Below are 18,660 nucleotides of genomic sequence, written 5' to 3'. Positions count from 1 at the left end.
CTTTGGATTTTTTTCAGGGTATAATTTGTTAAACTCTTAAAAATTTACACTCTGCTTTAAGATTCACAACCCACGCCTTGCTCATCACTGCTTCAGTGTGGTAAACCTGCCACAGCACAGCCCATTGGGGTTTCTTAATAAAAAGAATTCATTATTTTACCTCTTCTTCCCAGTACTTCTTCTCCTCCTAGTCAGAGCCCTACGGTTAATGTGCCCAGAACTTCATATTCTTTTGTGAGCCTACTCAATCAGCAGGATCCCAACAGTGGTGGCAGACAGGAGTGGCCAGTTTTGACACTTTATTCCTTTTCCTGCCTATTCCTAGGGGGAAGGGCAGGCTGATCTTGAGAGTAGGATAGAGGACAGCTCGCAAGCCCCCTCTGGTGTCTACCTAAAGCCACTTGCTAAGCCTAGAGCTCCATTTGGCTTTAATTTCAGAGAATGAATGTGTAAAACTGGTGCTATGAAGATGTGGAGTCAACACGAGGAGAGACCTCAATCCATGACCTTTTCCACATCTCAGTGGAATAGACCTTTTCTAAGATCAGACACTCATGTGCTCATTATAGGGCCAGATGTTCAGAACTTCTTATAAAGAGGAAGATGTCTGGAAACAACGGGAGGATGTAACAAAAAACCATAGAGTAACTGCAAACTTTGAAACTATAGGCCATGGAATTGGCACACACTCAATTTCTTTTAGCTTATTTGTCAACAAAGGTGTGACAGCCATCAATACCATTGACCACAGAGTCATCCAAACCTGAGAACTAATTAGTCAAGGCTGGTCAAATCTCTCCATCTTGCAGAGATGGCTCCAATGCTGTTATTTTTATATTTGAAGTTATTAAAAAACCTACATTACCAATTTCCCTTGTCCCAAAACTCAGGCTGCCAGCAGGGGGTTGGCGGTAATAAATAGGTTTAGTTACAAGGACCACATACACCCTTTTCCCCATATAGGCACTCCACTTTAATCTACAGAGTTCAGATACTTGACTAAATGGATAGAACCTGGCACTGAGAAAGCTTCATAAGATGTAGGAAGTCTTGAAGTACCTGCTTTTTGAGGCTATCAGGCAGTTAGGATAATTTAGTAAAAAAAAGGATAGAACACCCTCCTCTCTCCATAAAGGGCACGTGTGGGTGTAATGACGCAACGGAGGTTGTAGGGCTCTAGGTTGAGACAAGAAATGATGTGTATGCAGTCAGCAGTGCATGCCAGGCTCTGTAAATAAGCAGCACTTGTTATACATCAGTTCATTAAATCCTTACCCTAGGAGATAAGCAGTATCCATTTCACAGGCAAGAAAATTGAGGCTGTGGGTGGTTATGTAATTTGGCTGTTACATAACTTGTAAATGGCAGAGCTGAGATTCAAACCCAAGTTAGCCTGCTTCAAAGTTCAAGCTCTTTTCCACAATACTGTGAGGTGGAGAAACTTGTGCTGCAGTGGACAGCTTGGGCTTATCCCATGATTCTGAAATGAAGACCCAGGCACCCAAGATTCCATCACAAATGAGGAGTCAAGCCCTGCTGCAGGGGAGCAAAATCCTTTCAGCTGACCCACCAGCTTCATCGCTAGCTGCTGTGTTCTCCTCCTCTTAACTGGAATGGCATTGATTTTGAGGATTACCAACTGCCCAGACTATTCTAACCCTGTGGCCCTTAATCTAAATAATCAGAAGCCAAAGTGGCAGAAGATTCTGCTATGGTAAGAAAACATCTTGCATATAGGATGCAGAACTAGTTTAGGTTGTCAACTAAAGAAGTTGGCTATCAGAAAGCTACCCAAAGACGGTTACCCTACTAGCAGTTGAGAAAGAATAGGCAGTCTGGATATAATCAGGTCCTAGTTGTCAGAGTCCTTTGGTCCCAAATTTGGGGATGCCGATTTCCTGCGCTTTTCAACTAAGGGCAGCACACGAAGGGAGTCAGGGACCTAGAACTATGGTTTAGTTTCTCTGTCTGAAGCCTACAGTCCTCAGCTCCCCAGGGTGGTGGTTCTGAGAAGGTAAGTTCTTTAACCTGAGAAGGCAGATGAGTGTGTGTGCTGGCAGGGAGGAGGGGAACAGGATATTAACAAGCCTAAGGTCATTCAAACATGTCTTTTGGCAACATTTTCACATCCTTGCCCTACAGCAGGATCTCTAGTTTGTTACCCAGAGATCTCGCTCATCTCTGAATTCCTAAGTTCACAGAAACAAGAAAGACCCTTAAAAGTCCATGTTAGGAATATTTTATTTGTTTTTCAAGATTACACAGTCATTATTGCTGATCTAATACAATCACTTAGACATAAAGATTTCCAAGAACTTCTCAGAAATGGTGATCCTTAGAAGTTTTATTCCTTTCAGTAAGATGACAGAACTAGATGATTACGTGTATATATATGTATATATATAGTTTAGAACTTGTCCACATATAATTTGCTGGTGTTGCCTATTTTCCTTCTGTAATTTTCCTTTATTGAAAAAGCTTAATGCAATGATGCATTTGATTCCTTTTTTAAAAACCATCACAAAGTTAATTTTGAGAAAACCACAGGAGCAGCAATATCAGATCTGTTCAGAGAAAAGCCAAGCAGCAAAAAAGCTTTGCAGGAGTATGTGGCCACGGGGAGCCGCGCTCATATGGGCAAGTAGGATGGGGAGGGAAGACAGCAGAGGGAAGGTAGATTAGATACATTTTTGTTGTTGTTAAATGAAAAAAAAAAAAAAAAAAAAAAAGAAAGGAAAAGAAAAGAAAACTGAATATCTCCATGAAAAAGGCAAAAAAGGGCCAGGCATGGTAGCACACACTGGTGGTTCTAGCTACTCAGGAAGCTGAAGCAGGAGGATTGCTTGAGCCCAGGAGTTTGAGACCAGCCTGAGCAACATAGTGAAACCCTGTCTCTAATGGGGAAAAGAAAAGAAAGAAGGCAAAAAACTAGCACAAATTCATTGTAGAGAAAATGGTATGTAACCTCACAGACTGGAGCCACATACAAAGAGATAATTAGCCTTCTTTCCCATGCTTCCAGATAACTGGGATGCATCTAAGGTAAGAGGCTTGAGGAAAGATGACACATTGCCCTGATTCCAAGGGCAGAGGGAATAATGACCAGATTCCAACACTAAGATAGAGCCCAAATACTTGGGAGGCCTGTGGCTCTTTCTTTTTAATGGTTGATGGCACAGGTTCCTACAAAGAAGAGAGGTCATCTGAAACTCAGAGGCAAATATCTCATCATGGGCAGCAACACTGGCAACCTAACTCAGAAGTCCAGTGTGGCTCCTTTTTATTTGGAGTGGGTCTCTTCACTACAGCAAGGCAGAGTGTATTCTTTAAGTACCAGCACATAGTAAGTTCCAGAGAGCAAGCCTTTGCTGAGAAACAGCAGGTTATGATTTTGGGGCTAAGAATACAATAGGCTAGAGACCATATATCTGCCAAATGGAATCTACTCTGGATATAAGATAAGGTACAACAATCTGAATCTCTTGCTAAAGGGACCCAATTAATATAAAAAATAGGCCTAGGTAGGCAAAAGGAAGAACTGAATGGCTCAGTGGGAATTTTTAGCATTTATGATCTTCCTTATAAAAAAAGAATATAACCAGTACTTGCTAACACATATGGCCTCTGAAGAACTGTAGTCTATGGGCTGAGCCTGTATACTATTTAATGAGACAAAGAGTCATTTACCAAAGTTCCACTTCCCTACTTCCAAAAGTAAGGTCACTTTCAGACTAGCTCTGAGAATATATGTGAAGACCAGGAGAAGCTGGAGAGGGTGGAGGTAGAAGAGAGAATCAGGATAGGAAGGTTATAGTGATCATGGGTGGTCTGGTGTTTCCTTGAGTCATCTTGGTCTTGAGACTTTTAGGCAGACCAGCATAGGAAAAAAGTGGGGAACAAACCAACCTGAGAGTGTTGAATAGGATCGGCAAGGGGAAGAGGCTTATTTAATTCAAGTTTCTAGGACCACTCCAGACTTTAACTCTTTAACCAATCTGGTCCCAATGAAACCCTTGAGACCAGCAGATCAGTCTCCAAAAGGAATCCAATTTTTGGATGGGACATAAAATATCATGCTGCCCATACCACATTACTAATTCTTTTTGTAACACTGGAGTTACTCAAGAAACTGCCTCTGAAATAGAGAATCCTCAAATGGAAGAAGTTAAATCATAAAATACATGCCAGCAGAGAAGACCACAGATCAGATTGCAGATCTCGGTTTCATCCATAGCAATGGCCAAAGGAATGAATGTCTGATGAGGTTCAAACTCTTCAAATTAGCTTTGATAATCTGGATACAGTTTACGATTTCATCTCTGTATCCCTTAGACAGTCAAGCTGCAATGGCCTTCTTAGGAAACAAGTAAATATGCTCTGCTTTGTTGGGGTATCAAGCTGTGAGTCTCCCTGGAAAAGTATGCCTTTCCCTACTCAGTTTCAGACGTAGGGTTAGGCAATAGCAGGAACTTTCAGGAAGCAGTGTTTCACAACAAGCTCTCCTTTTCTGAGATAGTGACAATCTGGAGGGGCTTCCTTGGAAACTATCCAATTAAATGACAAGGAAGTAAAACTATGGGTCCCAGTGGAGCTGGCCCCACTTCCTGAGCAGAGGTTGGCTGGATTAGAAAGACAGCAGAACAAATGTCTGACAAATACCAAAACTGTGGAGGAAATAACGGAGGCACATCCCTCTTGCAACGAGAAAGTGTTAAAATGGACATAAATATTCAAAGAGAAGAAAGGAGTCCAAGGTAAGAAAGGAGACCCCTGGTAGGCACAGCACAGCTGAGTTCCTGACATAGCTTAGCAAAGCCATAAATAACATTCCTTCCTTATTAGCCTTTATATAAAGAAGGCAGTGATAGTGATGGTCAAGATTGCGAACCCAATCTTGTGTGAAACACTGGCCATGTTAATTTCAAACGGCCTCACCTGGGGAAGGGCCAAAGCTGAGAAAGGCAGGTGCTGAAAATTTATTCCAGAAAACTCCAGGGAATGAGAAGTATGGAATCCCTGGACTAACTCATGAGCCTGGACAAGAGGAAAAATGGCCACTCCTGAGGATTCAGTCAATGGGGAATGATGTGAATGATGCACTGGGAGCAGTTACCCCATGTCTTTCCCTCATCAGTCCATCCTCTGTGGCTCTCTCATGGCCCTCAGGGCAGTAACCACACTCTGGGCCAATGCTACAGGCACAGGATTCTTGATTTTAATAAATAAATAACCAAACACACAGGGTGAGCACGGCAGGCAGCTGTGATTAGAGAAGCAGCTTGCTGAATTCCTTCTTATATAGTAGTGGAGAAAAGGCTTGAAGTTCTATTCCTTAAAACTTCTGGTTTGAGTTACAGGAACTTAATACCTGGAGGGAAAAAGAAAGATGAGACTGTGATGTTATCAGCTAATGGGGATGCTGGGGCATGAAGAGCTTGCCTAAAGGTATAACAGGGAAGCAGAGACTTTTCTGGAGTGTATGGTTACAGAAGGTGTATGTGTCTCCTTTTCATGTCATTGAAAAAGGCCAATATTTCTCCATAAAGAGATAAAAATCATAGCAAGAAGATGAAATGGGGAAAGGAATTAAGGAAGGGGAACTTTATTTAATGAGGCAAATAGCCACTTACCCAAGCTCCACCTCTCTATCTCCAAAAGGCAAATTCAGGAAGGGGAATACTATTTAAGGCCTTGAAGAGTCTTTTAGGGGTGGTAGTGAGGGGAAGTGGGTTCATTTTTCTGAGCTCATGTAAGCATATGTGGTTGGGGATGCAAAGATCAATTCCAGTTCAGGAAACTCGTCACTGCCCAGGTGTCCCTGATTTCTGGGGAGCCCAAGGCACCTGTAGTAATTAGGCTTGAAGGGCCCATTCTTGTTGAGTCCCAGATACTTGGCCTGTTCATCTGTCAGCTCTGTCAAGTGGGCATCAAAGGTAGGCAGGTGTAGACTGGCCACATATTCATCTGGAACAGACCACAGAAGCCCTGGTATAAGCATTCATGCCTTTTATCTGATAACTGTTCTCCCCAAGCTAGGCCTTAAAAAGTTCGGACACCTTCTAATTCCTGGAGCTGAATAAAAAATGTCCAACCTTTACTCACTGGTCCTCAATTCTAAGGAATAGCTGCCTTCAGCTTCAAGCCCAGTACTTTCCAAAGCCTTAACAATTCATCCTTACTAACTCTTTCAGCTTTGAACCTTGCCATCCAGAAAAGTACGGGAAAAATGAAAGAAACAACAGGCATCAGGATCTAAAAGAAGGAATAGGATAATGTGGGAACTAAATAATGGGAAGCTCCAACTTTAGTTTTGCCTTACACTCTATACTTTGGGTCATTTAGAAAAACTAATGCCTGGGGAAACTTGAATGGAAAAACTAAGAAGGATACTCCCTTAAAAGATAAATGGGATAAATGAAGTGTTTGCTTTGCGTTGAGTAGTCTTAATTCTTATGGGTTTCTGTTCACATTCTATTATCTGACCACATAGTACTTATTCATAATCTTATGTCATTTCCTATGTATTTGGTCTACCAAATTCATTATACATTCTGTCAGAATATGGACTGTGCTGTTGCTTTTATATCCTTCTGAAGTGTCTACTAAAGGGAAAATCTAACAACTTTTAACAGTTGTTATACACCTAGCGCTAAAGAAAAACAAAACCAGAAGCTGATTTTTTACTTGATCTTTGCCTGAGGAGTTTATAAACACACTGTATCAGTTCAGGTGCTTGAGGTAGGCTCTTTAAAAATTTAAGACAGGTTAATGTTTCTCTTATACAAAACACCATGTAACTAAATAGCTTCTATTCCACATCTCTCCTTTGGCTGAAGCATTGGGACTGGTGTTGGAAGGTGTGGTAGGAAAGTCTTGTGTGGTCTGAGAAAAGTTTGGTAGGGGCTATATGGCAGCCTAGCATTGGAATAAGTCAGATGTCACAAGGTAGAAGATGATTCTTTTTTAAGGGAGTTTTTTTTTTCCTCCTTTGAGATTCCCAAATAAAGATACTTTAAGAGAAATAAATCCTTAAAATTCATAGGGAGGTAAACTAAATCACAGCAAAATGTCACATCTTTGCTGGGGCAACACATGTAGAAAATGAGATAAAGGCTGGGCGTGGTGGCTCAGGCCTATAATCCCAGCACTCCGGGAGGCCGAGGCAGGTGGATCACCAGGCCAGGAGATCGAGACCACCCTGGCCAACATGGTGAAACCCTGTCCTACTAAAAGACAAAAAAAAAATCAGCCAGGTATGGTGGCACATGCCTGTAGTTCCAGATACTCTGGAGGCTGAGGCAGGGCAATTGCTTGAACCCGGGAGGTGGAGGTTGCAGTGAACTAAGATCATGGTCACTGTACTCCAGCCTGGTGACAGAGCGAGACCCCGTCTCAAAATAAATAAATAAATAAAATTAAATAAAACAAATAAAAAGAAAATGGGATAAATCAACTGGGACTGGAACCTAGGAATCCTAACTCCTACTTTACAAGATGAAGATACCTTTTTATCCCCCTATTCTTAAGAAAGTTAATGCCCCCAACTTCCTTTAGCCTCAGACTCTGAACTACTTTGGTAAGGATGGAGATGGAAGAGCAAATACTTACCCATTTTCTTGGGCAACAGGTAGACATCCTGTTTATAGCGACCCTCAGGAGCATTGTAAAGCTCTATCAAGGCAAGCGCCTAGAAAAGCAGAGAGATGGATGCTGATGTGCCATTCACGGCAATTTACCCAAGAAAGTGAAACCCGGTTGGTCTGAGGACCCTCTCCAGACTACTGCTGTCCCACTCTGGAAGCCTTACCTGAGTAGTAGCAGTGATTGACAGCACAAATGTAGGCACTGTGGAGCAGCTTAGGTTCAGCAGGCGGCCCTAGTGATCAAAGGCGAAGACACAAATGGATTAGGACCAAGTCGCTGGCCTTTGAGAAGTGAGGGAAGAGAAGCATGACTGCCATTTTCCAAGCACTTCCCAACTAACATTGCTGGAAAAAAAGCAGCTGTTCAATATATAAGAACTAACCAACTGACATTTAAATGAAACTACTAAAATTCTGGAAAATTTGACGAAACTAATAGCTAAAAGATTTCTGGAATTATTTAAAAGGAATACAGATGGTCATATGACACTGAAGCTTATGCCAAATATCGGTGTATTTCTCTTGAACTTTCCACTCTCTATAGCAAAATATCCTCCCCTTCTGAGGATCAGCATTCCTTTGGAAGACTATTCTGAAATAAACAATGATCACTCAAATCCGGGGACAATCTCTCCAGGTTGTGAAGGGAGATATCTTTGGATTTAGAAAGCTGTGATGATATTTTTGGGGGGATGGAGTCTCCTTCCGTTGCCCAGGATGGAATTCAGTGGCATGATCTTGACTCACTATAACCTCTGCCTCTTGGGTTCAGGCAATTCTCCTGCCTCAGCCTCCCAAGTGGCTGGGACCACGGGCATGTGTCACCATGCCCGGCTAACTTTTGTATTTTTTTTTTTAGTAGAGATGGCGTTTTACCATAGCTGTGATGATTTTTGTGCTTCTCCTTCAGTTAGTTTCTTCTGAATTCAAAGACAGCCTTGTCAGCCTTGTATTTTGAGCTGGTGATTCAGACAGCAGAAGAACTAGAAACTGCCCCCAATGCCAGCCTTTCCTATTTTGTTTCTTAAGAAGCCTGACCACCTTTTTGCTCAACCATATAGCCAAAAACACCCATGGTACTTGCTTTTGTCACCAAAATTACCAGGTGGGACCTCCTAGGGCAGCTAGAAGTCAGTCACCAGGCAGCAGACTGACATTAAAGCTACTAATGCATATTTGGCAATCTGCCCATCTCCTCCTCATGTATACTCCTTCCTCGTGAAGAAATAGTTCAGTCCCTTTACAAATGCCCTAAAGTATCGGAGAAGATAAGATAAAGTGAGGAAAAGGTGAAGAGAACAGTAAGGATACTAAAAACCCCTAACTTCTGGGTCCCTAGATAAAGACAGTTTATCTTTTACATTTTCATATTCAGGTTCTTTAATATAAAAAAAGAAAAAAACTGACTGAAAATCAAAATTGAGAAAAGTATTATTATCCTCCTTGTTATTTTGGTATCTTTCTCTGAAGAAGAGAAAGCTTCAAGGTAAGAATAGAAGGCATCATCATAGCTGTCAGGAATCCAGGACTAGGGAAGAGGAGCTTTTAAGGAAAAGTAGTCAAACATTGACATGAAACCCAAGTGAAATGAAAGTCAATAGTGTCAATGTGAGCTAGGAGCCAGGATGGGGAAATATCAATTGAGCAATTGATATCTTGGTAGGTACCTACTACACATCTGGCTCAATTCAAGGGAATGGACATTCAAAAACAGGGAATCTATCAGTAAAAATATACTTTCCGAGAGCTTGCCTAAGATAGTCCTGGTTACAGTTGGGGATATCTACTTTGTGCTTACTGATTAAACCATCCCACAAATGACATTATCTCTTCATAAGCATCACTCAAAGTGGCACTGGTTCTATCTGTGAATTCCTTCTACAGTAATAATCATTATCTGACTCAACCTGTAGATTGACATGGAGAGACGAGATAATTGGTGTAAAGTGGGGAACCAAAATAGTTTCTTAATTGCTGAATGAAAAGATCTTTCACAATTAGAAGTAAAATCCATTGGGAAAGTAGTCAAACTTGTACTTAACAGAGGAGCTGAAAGTATGAGAGAACATGAGGAGGAGGGGACCTGGGTACTGCAGTCCCTCCTGTTGTCGGGGAGCATTTTTTTGCCAGTCTCAGCCTTACCTCTGCCAGCAGTACTATCCTCTTGCCATCAGGCCATATCACATGGTCAACTTGAGATCTCACTCGCTCCCAGGTCAGTTCTGGTGTCCGCAGACTCGCCTGGAACACATACAGCAAGTACATCCTCAGCCATGGCAAGCCCCACTGTGGGGACAGTAAGATGCTGAAGGGAGCCATTTCAAATAGCAGGCTGAAAGGAGCAACCAACATGCCAGATTGAGAATACCTGTCCTGGGTTGGTTAGGACTGTTCCATTTCAGGGAATTTAATCTGAGGCCCAGCCAGGGAGGGATCACTCAGGATGTCATTCCACAACATATACTGTGTGCCCACTCTCACAGTACAAGGTGCTATGGAAAATACAAAAGAAACCAAAGACATGGTTTCTGCCTTCAAAAAGTTTGTACTTTAGCTGGGGACACAAAACAATACATATGTGAGAGGAAAAAAAAAAAAACGCCCTTAAAATACTTACAAAGCAACATGCAAACAAGTGCAAATTAATACAGTGCAAACTGAATATATAAGTGCTGAAGAAACACAGAAGAAAAGGAGGAACACAGCTGAGTGGGATTAGTAAGAGGCCAAATGTCCTAAACATAGCATGCTGGGGTCCAAGGCTCTGCCCTCATATCCCAAGGTCCCAGGTTCCACCTTCTCAAGGATAGTGGTTCACCCTAGTTACAGAAGCTTTGTGACCTAAGTGCAAATGTGAGGTAGCCTTTAAAGAAATGCTTAATGGTAGAGTAAAGCTCCCAATGGCTCACCCTCCTTCCATTTATGTATATTGTATATTCAGAGAAAATGAAAAAATGTTATGTTTATTAACAGCAGCAATCAAATAACAGCCACGGGGTGTAGACTTAAGACAACACCTTCCTTCTTCCAATAGGCAATGCCTAAAATAGAAAATGAGTTCATATTTCAAAACCACCCATTGGCTCATTTGATAAAATTAAGAAGTTCTGCCAAATAGCTTTCAGACAAAGAAAAACACTTTTAGTTATACATTAATGATTTATAGGGTACATACCATATTCTAGGCACTGTAGTAAAGAGCATGAATATAGATAAGACTGTGGATTCCTTTACTAGGCTGTGAGCCATTTATGGACAAAGACAGTACCTTCATTTTTGTATCCCCAGGGTCTATTTAAGCAAACAATGGGATGCTCAACTAAAGTTTAGAAATTCATGGTTCCTATCCCCAAAGAAGTACCAATCTAGTAGGAAAGACATACACCATTATATTTCAGTGCATTCAGAACTATATTAATGGTGTGGACAATTTCTTTATTAGGTAGATGGGAAACACATACAATTTCTCGAAATGTCAAGTTTCATAAATTGGTTTAACCTTTCTAGAGGGCAATTTGGCAGCAGCTAGCAAAATTTTATATGTACCTAATCTTTGACCAATCAGTTTCACTTTTTTAGGGCCCTATCCTATAAAAACACTTGCTCAAGTTCAGAAATATAAGTGCCCAAGAATGTTCAATCCAGCCTTATTTGTAAATAAAATAAAATGTAAAAAAAACTAAATGTAAATAAACTAGGGAATGGTTAAGTAAATGAGGATAGTTCCATACAGTGGAATATTATACAAACCTTTAAAAAAAAAAGTTAAGCTGGTTATTCTAGTTTAAAAAAAAAAAAAAAGTACTATGGTGAGAAGCTCCAAAAAAGATGTAGAAATATATGTGTTAACATAAAAACCATTCATTTTTCTTTTTTTTTTTTGTAGACAGAGTCTCACTTTGTCACCCAGCCTGGAATGCAGTGGCGTGATCTCAGCTCACTGCAACTTCTGCCTTCTGGGCTCAAGTGATTCTCCTGCCTCAGCCTCCCGAGTAGCTGGGATTATAGGCACCTGTCATCACACCTGGCTAGTTTTTGTATTTTTTTGGTAGAGACAGGGTTTTGCCATGTTGGCCAGGCTGGTCTCAAACCCCTGACTTCAGGTGATCTCCCTGCCTCGGCTTCCCAAAGTGCTAGGATTACAAGTGTGAGCCACTGCACCTGACCCAGTCACTATTCTTAAGTGAAAAAAATTAAGTTGCAGAACAATATAGTCTAACCTCAATTATAGAATTTTTTTGCTTATTTTAAGCATATTTATAGTATTTGGATTTTTTTTTTTTTTTGAGACGGAGTTTCGCTCTTGTTACCCAGGCTGGAGTGCAATGGCGTGATCTCGGCTCACCGCAACCTCCGCCTCCTGGGTTCAGGCAATTCTCCTGCCTCAGCCTCCTGAGTAGCTGGGACTACAGGCACGCGCCACCATGCCCAGCTAATTTTTTGTATTTTTCACCATGTTGACCAGGATGGTCTTGATCTCTTGACCTCGTGATCCACCCGCCTCGGCCTCCCAAAGTGCTGGGATTACAGGCTTGAGCCACCGCGCCCGGCCTTGTTTGGATTTTTAAACTAAGCAAGTATTATTTTAAAATTGGAATTTAAAAATATAAATGTTATAAATACTGTAAATACAGGGTTCAAAAGAATTTAAGGGCAGGGTACAGTGGTTCACACCTGTAATCCCAACACTTTGGGAGGCCAAGGCAGGAAGATCCCTTGAGCCCAGGAGTTCAAGACCGTCTTGGGCAACATAGTGAGACCTTGTCTCTACAAAAAATAAAATAAAATAACAGAATTAGCTGGGCATGTTGGCGTGCGCCTGTAGTCGCAGCTACTCGGGAGGCTGAGGTGGGAGGATTGCTCGAGCCCGGGAAATTGAGTCTGCAGTGAGCCGAGATTGTGCCACTGCACTCTAGTCTGGGCGATGCCAAAGTGAAACCATGTCTTAAAAAAAAAAAAAATGAATTTAAGCAAATAGATCATTTTGAGAAGTTAAGGATATACAAAGTAGAATCCATTAGCTTTTAGAGCTTAGCACTATGAAGGGTAATAACCACAAAGAACCAAGAGATACTGTTGGTGACAATGGCAGTTTTTATTAAGATGATGGGACTTCATCTTAGTATTTCAGGTTGTTAGTGTTTTATACCCCTAATCTTCCAGAGGCCAAGCACAATCTTGGTGACTAGGAGCAAAGAGCTAAAACCCATCTTAGGAAATATTCCTTGGGAAGAAAGATACAGCAGAATCAAGGAAAGGACACTTCTTATGAACATAAGAAAATAACCAATGCGGGCCGGGTGCGGTGGCTCAAGCCTGTAATCCCAGCACTTTGGGAGGCCGAGGCGGGTGGATCACGAGGTCAAGAGATCGAGACCATCCTGGTCAACATGGTGAAACCCCGTCTCTACTAAAAACACAAAAAATCAGCTGGGCATGGTGGCGCATGCCTGTAATCCCAGCTACTCAGGAGGCTGAGGCAGGAGAACTGCCTGAACCCAGGAGGCGGAGGTTGCAGTGAGCCGAGATTGCGCCATTGCACTCCAGCCTGGGCAACAAGAGCGAAACTCTGTCTCAAAAAAAAAAAAGAAAATAACCAATGCTTAGTAGAGGCAGTTTACTAGAGCACTGGAATGGCGATGCTGTAGGTGAAAGCCTGACAGTAAATTTAAAAAAAGGTTTGAAGAGAAACTTGGTTAACTTATCTCCACCACTGTCCAGGAACTCCAATAACCTGACTATTAAGGTCTAGTCAGCAGTCACATTGCTCAAGACCAGAAGGGTTTCCTACCTTACAGCTGGCACAGCTTGACAAGAATCTCTCTTAAAAACATCCAGTTGTCTTTGCAGTGGCTCTACAATCACTAAGCAATCTACCAGGAAAAGGGATTCCTGTGCAGACTACCTTCCCAAACCAGGTGTACATGCCACAGTAAATTGGACACTCATTATCCTTGCACAAATTGGTCTTAGAAAATTTTGGACAGTGCACATCCATTTTTTGTTTGTTTGTTTGTTTTGTTTTGTTTCAGGGGGAACAACTGGAGTTCTAGTCCTGTAAAGCACAAAGTCGCAGGTTAAATCATTCTTTGACTGGAAAAAGCGTTTAAAGCCTATGTACTTAATGGTTTGACCGCCTGAATTATGATGCTTACAATTACACAGGCCTTCTATGGGTAAGCAGGTCTGCTTTTATGAGAAAGCAAACATGTAAAAGAAAGACATGGCAAAAAAGGCAGCAGAAAGCACAATCCCTTTTCCAGGTTCCTTCAGTATTCACCGCATTCATATTTCTCAGAAAAAAATGGAGATTTCTAAATGACCAACTCTCCTGATGAGCTATTCCTTCCTAAATATGCAGCAGGCAACATCTCAAGGTTAGGTAAAACTACGATACGAATTCCTACTAAAAAAGGAAAAAAAAAACCTCTAAAAATTTTGATTACTAAAAATATCTGGATACTTACCAAATCGTCCTCCTACAGTTTCACTGAGTTGACTGGTAATGATTTCCGTCTTTTTCTCACACTATGCATCCAATCCATTTAGTAAATTCCATTGGTCACAACCTATCACTTATCACCGCTAACACTTGGCCATCTAATCCAAGCCTCCACCTCCTAGAGTCAGAAATAACTGAAAGAACCTGCTGTTATCCCTATCATCAGTCAAGCTCCAGAGTGTTTTCTTTATACAAAAGCCAGAGTAATTTTCTTTTTAGAGACAGGATCTCGCTATGTTGCCCAGGCTGACTTCGAAATTCTGCGCTCAAGCAATCCTCCCACCTCAGCCTCCTGAACAGCTGGGGGACTACAAGCATGAGCCGCCACAGCTGGCTTCCAGAGTAATTTTTAAAAACCTAAGTCAGATTTTGTCACTCATCTACTCAAAACCTTCTGATGGCTTCTTTCAGAATAAAATCTAAAGTCCTTAACATGACCTGTAAAGCTCTACATTGCCTATACCTCCTTGAGTTAACTCTTCTTCTGACCCCCTCGCCCAGTCTTCCTGCCACAGTGGCTTCTTTTCTGTTCCTCAAACACATCAAACAGGTGTCTACCTCAGGGTCTTTTACCTGCCATTCTATCTGAACAGAATGCTTGGATGGCTTGCTCCTTTATTTCATTTAGGTTTTTAAAAAGTGTTATCTCCTCAAAGAGACTTCCTTGACTACCCTAACTAAAATGGAATCCCCAATGTCCTTACCTTGCTGTTTTTCTTCAATGCTAAGCATTAACTAACAATAACTACCTATTTCTTTATTATTTGTCTCCCACACTAGAATATATGCTCCCTGAGAGACAGGATATTGTTCACTGTCATTTCTTTAGTAAACTGGTATCTGGCATAGAGCAGAGCAGGATTCAAGATAAATATGCTAAACACTGAATAAAAATTCTGGTTTCATTACTAGTTGAGTTTGATATTTCCTTGAATTTCATTTTACATGCCCTGTGACACTATCACCAAAGGTTGAATAATTTAACTTTTCAAAAGTTCCTCTGAGCATCTCCTTTTCTGGACCATTTAGCTTAGCCATATACCTTCTGCCAAGAGAAACATAAAGAGAAGTAAGAGATGGCCCTTGGCTCATGTGACTGGCAGATATGGGGGCCACCTGGCAATACCTGCAAAACTTGGGCTAGTCTCAACACAGCAACCAGGGCAATCCTTTTAAAATAAAAGCCATCCTTTAAAAACATAAGTCAGATTATAAGCCCTCAATGGCTCCCTAGTTCTCTCAGCATATGATCAGTTCTTACAATGGACTATGAGGCCCACTAAGATCTGTCCTGTTACCCCTCTGACCTCATCTTCCACTCTTCCTTGTCCCTATGCTCATTCTACTCCAAGCACACTGGCCTCCTTGTTGTTCCTCAGACTAGGCACACTCCTGCCCTACAGGTCTTTCTCTCTTCTTGAAATGCTATTCACTAAAAATCCACATGGCAAATTCCTTCAAGTCTGCCTCAAACATCATCTTTAAAAAAAAAAAATTTTTTTTCTGGAGTCAGGGTCTCACTCTGTCACCCAGGCTGATGTGCAGCGGCACTATTTTGGCTCACTGCAACCTCTGCCTCCGAGGCTCAAGTGACTCTCCTGCCTCAGCCTCCCAAATAGCTGGTACTACAGGTGCCAAGCCACCACACCCAGCTAATTTTGTTTTTTTATTTTTTGTAAAGATGAGGTCTCACTATGTTGCCTAGGCTGGTCTCAAACTCCTGGGCTTAAGCAATCATCCCACCTTGGCCTCCCAAAATGCTGGGATTATAGGTGTGAGCCACCATGCATGGTCTCAAACATTATATTCCATTTTTTTTTTTTTTTTTGGAGACAGAGTTTTGCTCTTGTTGCCCAGTTGCCCAGGCCGGAGTGCAATGACACAATCTCAGCTCACTGCAACCTCCGCCTCCTGGGTTCAAGCGATCCTCTTGTCTCAGCCTTCTGAGTAGCTGGGATTACAGGCACCTGCCACCACACCCAGCTAATTTTCTTTTGTATTTTTACTAGAAACATGGTTTCATTATGTTGGCCAGGCTGGTCTTGAACTCCCGACCTTAGGTGATTTGCCCATCTTGGCCTCCCAAAGTGCTGGGATTATAGGCATGAGCCACTGCACCTGGCCCATCATATTCTTAATAAGGCTTGCAGCTTAATCTATTTCAAATTAAAATCCAGTGCTCAATTCTCCCACCATGTTCTACTTTTTCTTTTTTCTGTGGTGCTTTTGCCTTCTAACATAGTATAGATTTTACATATTTATTATGTTTATTGTTTTTCTTCTCACTAAGCTATAAGATCCATGAGGGCAGAAATATTTTTTCTTGTTTTGTTCACTGACTCCAAGCATTTAGAACACCACCTGGCATATAGCATTCACACAAAAAATATTTGTAATTGAAGGTGAAGAATCTTCTGGTCTTTATCCTGGGAGGTTACTTATGTCTGGGCTGCCTCTGAAGGAGAGATTACCATCATGATTTGAAGTTAATCCACAAGTCATGAGGAGAAAATAATACAACACACAGGAAAACAAAACAAAGAAAACTAGACTAGGAGTAAAAAAACTCTGGATTTTGTGCACCAGTTTTTTTTTCTTTTCCTTTTTTTTTTGAGATGGAGTGTCACTTGATCTTGTCGCCCAGGCTGGAGTGCAATGGCACAATCTCAGCTCACTGCAACCTCTGCCTCAGGGGTTCCAGAGATTCTCCTGCCTCAGCCTCCCAAGTAGCTGAGATTATAGGCGTGTGCCACCACACCCAGCTAATTTTTGTATTTTTAGTAGAGACGAGGTTTTGCCATCTTGGCCAGGGTGGTCTCAAACTCCTGACCTCAGGTGATCCACCTGCCTTGGCCTCCCAAAGTGCTGGAATTACAGGTGTTAGCCAGTGCACCGGTTTCATTTTGAATCAATTATATGATTGACGAGGTAGTTAACTTCTTAGTTTCCCAACTGAAAATTAAGAATAAGAATAATGCCTCATGGAGTGGTCAAAAAGATGAAATGAGATAAAGTAAAAATCCAAAAGGTACATGACTACATTTGGAGTTATTTTTATTTCAGAGGTTCTTGAGGGTTTAGAAAGGAAAATTCCTTCCCCTTACCTTACTCTGAAAGTTTTCCATTAGGGCCTAGGGCATAACACAAATACTTCCCTTTAGGCCTTTCCCCTTTGGGGGCTCTAGAAGCAAAGTCATCCAGGAAATGATAATCATGTGCTAGACAGTTTTAGAAATACTAGTATCTTTAATCATTCAGCAAAGAAGCAGTATGGCACATAAGTGAAACTTAAGCAAAAGGAAAATAAACAACTACCAACTAAATTGTTCATTGTAAGCAAAATATCATGGTAAGAGAGAATAATGAGGCCATGTCACTCAGACACCCCAGGGTAGAAAGAGGCTTTGGTAGGTTGTTCTGCCAGCTATTTTTAATAATGGAAGAATAGAGCACAGAATTTAAAAAGGAAACCATATATATATAAAAAATAATATCCAGTAGGCTCTTAGTACATCAGCTGGTCCTTACCTGGCAACGCTAAAGCTCAATCAAAGCAGCCCTCAGTGGAGATGAAAGCATGCTTTGCTTGAATTGAGCCAGTTACCCAGAGAGAAATACAGGTATGCCATAAAAACTTAAAACCAGAGTAAAAGTCACACTGAGAGATACTTTGGTAAGTCTGAAAAAAAATAAACAACACTTGGCTGGGCATGGTGGCTCATGCCTGTAATCCCAGCACTTTGGGAGGCCAAGGCGGGCAGGTCACAATCAGGAGTTTGAGACCAGCCTGGCCAGTATGGTGAGGCCCTGTTTCTACTAAAAATACAAAAATTAGCTGGGCATGGTGGTGGGCACCTGTAGTCCCAGCTACTTGGGAGACTGAGGCAGGAGAATCACTTGAACCCAGGAGGTGGATGTTGCAGTGAGCCGTGTCACTGCACTCCAGCCTGGGCAACAGTGTGAGACTCTGTCTCAAAAAAAAAGAAAAAAAGAAAGAAACAACATTTTTTTTTTTTGAGACGGAGTTTCGCTCTTGTCACCCAGGCTGGAGTGCAATGGTGCGATCTCAGCTCACCGCAACCTCCGCCTCCTGGGTTCAGAATATTCTCCTGCTTCAACCTCCTGAGTAGCTGGGATTACAGGCACGCGCCACATGCCCAGCTAATGTTTTGTATTTTTAGTAGAGACGGGGTTTCACCATGTTGACCAGGATGGTCTCGATCTCTTGACCTCGTGATCCACCCGCCTCGGCCTCCCAAAGTGCTGGGATTACAGGCTTGAGCCACCATGCCCGGCAAGAGACAACATTTCTATTAACTGTTACTTGGGCAACTTATTAGTACCAACTGCTATTTTTTTTTCCCATTTATTTATTTTATTGCATTTTAGGTTTTGGGGTACATGCGAAGAACATGCAAAATTGTTGCATAGGAACACACGTGGCAGTGTGATTTGCTGCCTTCCTCCCCATCACCTACATCTGGCATTTCTCCCCCTGCTATCCCTCCCCAGCTC

At 41.8% G+C, this 18,660-nt stretch overlaps 1 protein-coding gene across 6 annotated transcripts in view; it reads right to left on the bottom strand.

The window, feature by feature from the left end:
• Positions 1-2,223: 2,223 nt before the first annotated feature.
• AHCYL2 (adenosylhomocysteinase like 2) overlaps positions 2,224-18,660 on the bottom strand; it is a 209,616-nt gene continuing 193,179 nt past the window's right edge. For all 6 annotated transcript variants that reach the window (XM_017549545.1, XM_017549546.1, XM_017549547.2 and 3 more), the window contains exons 13-17: positions 9,786-9,884; positions 7,808-7,876; positions 7,609-7,687; positions 5,844-5,964; positions 2,224-5,368 (exon numbers count right to left, since the gene is read on the bottom strand). In XM_017549545.1, the coding sequence (XP_017405034.1) occupies positions 5,362-5,368; positions 5,844-5,964; positions 7,609-7,687; positions 7,808-7,876; positions 9,786-9,884 (375 nt within the window). In that variant the 3' untranslated portion in view covers positions 2,224-5,361. The remainder of the gene's footprint in view (positions 5,369-5,843; positions 5,965-7,608; positions 7,688-7,807; positions 7,877-9,785; positions 9,885-18,660) is intronic.

This window comes from Cebus imitator, unplaced genomic scaffold (assembly GCF_001604975.1).
Source record: "Cebus imitator isolate Cc_AM_T3 unplaced genomic scaffold, Cebus_imitator-1.0 Scaffold219, whole genome shotgun sequence".
Lineage (NCBI taxonomy): Eukaryota > Metazoa > Chordata > Mammalia > Primates > Cebidae > Cebus > Cebus imitator.
Note: the sequence above shows the minus strand (reverse complement) of the source record. Positions and strands in the feature narration are given on the sequence as shown.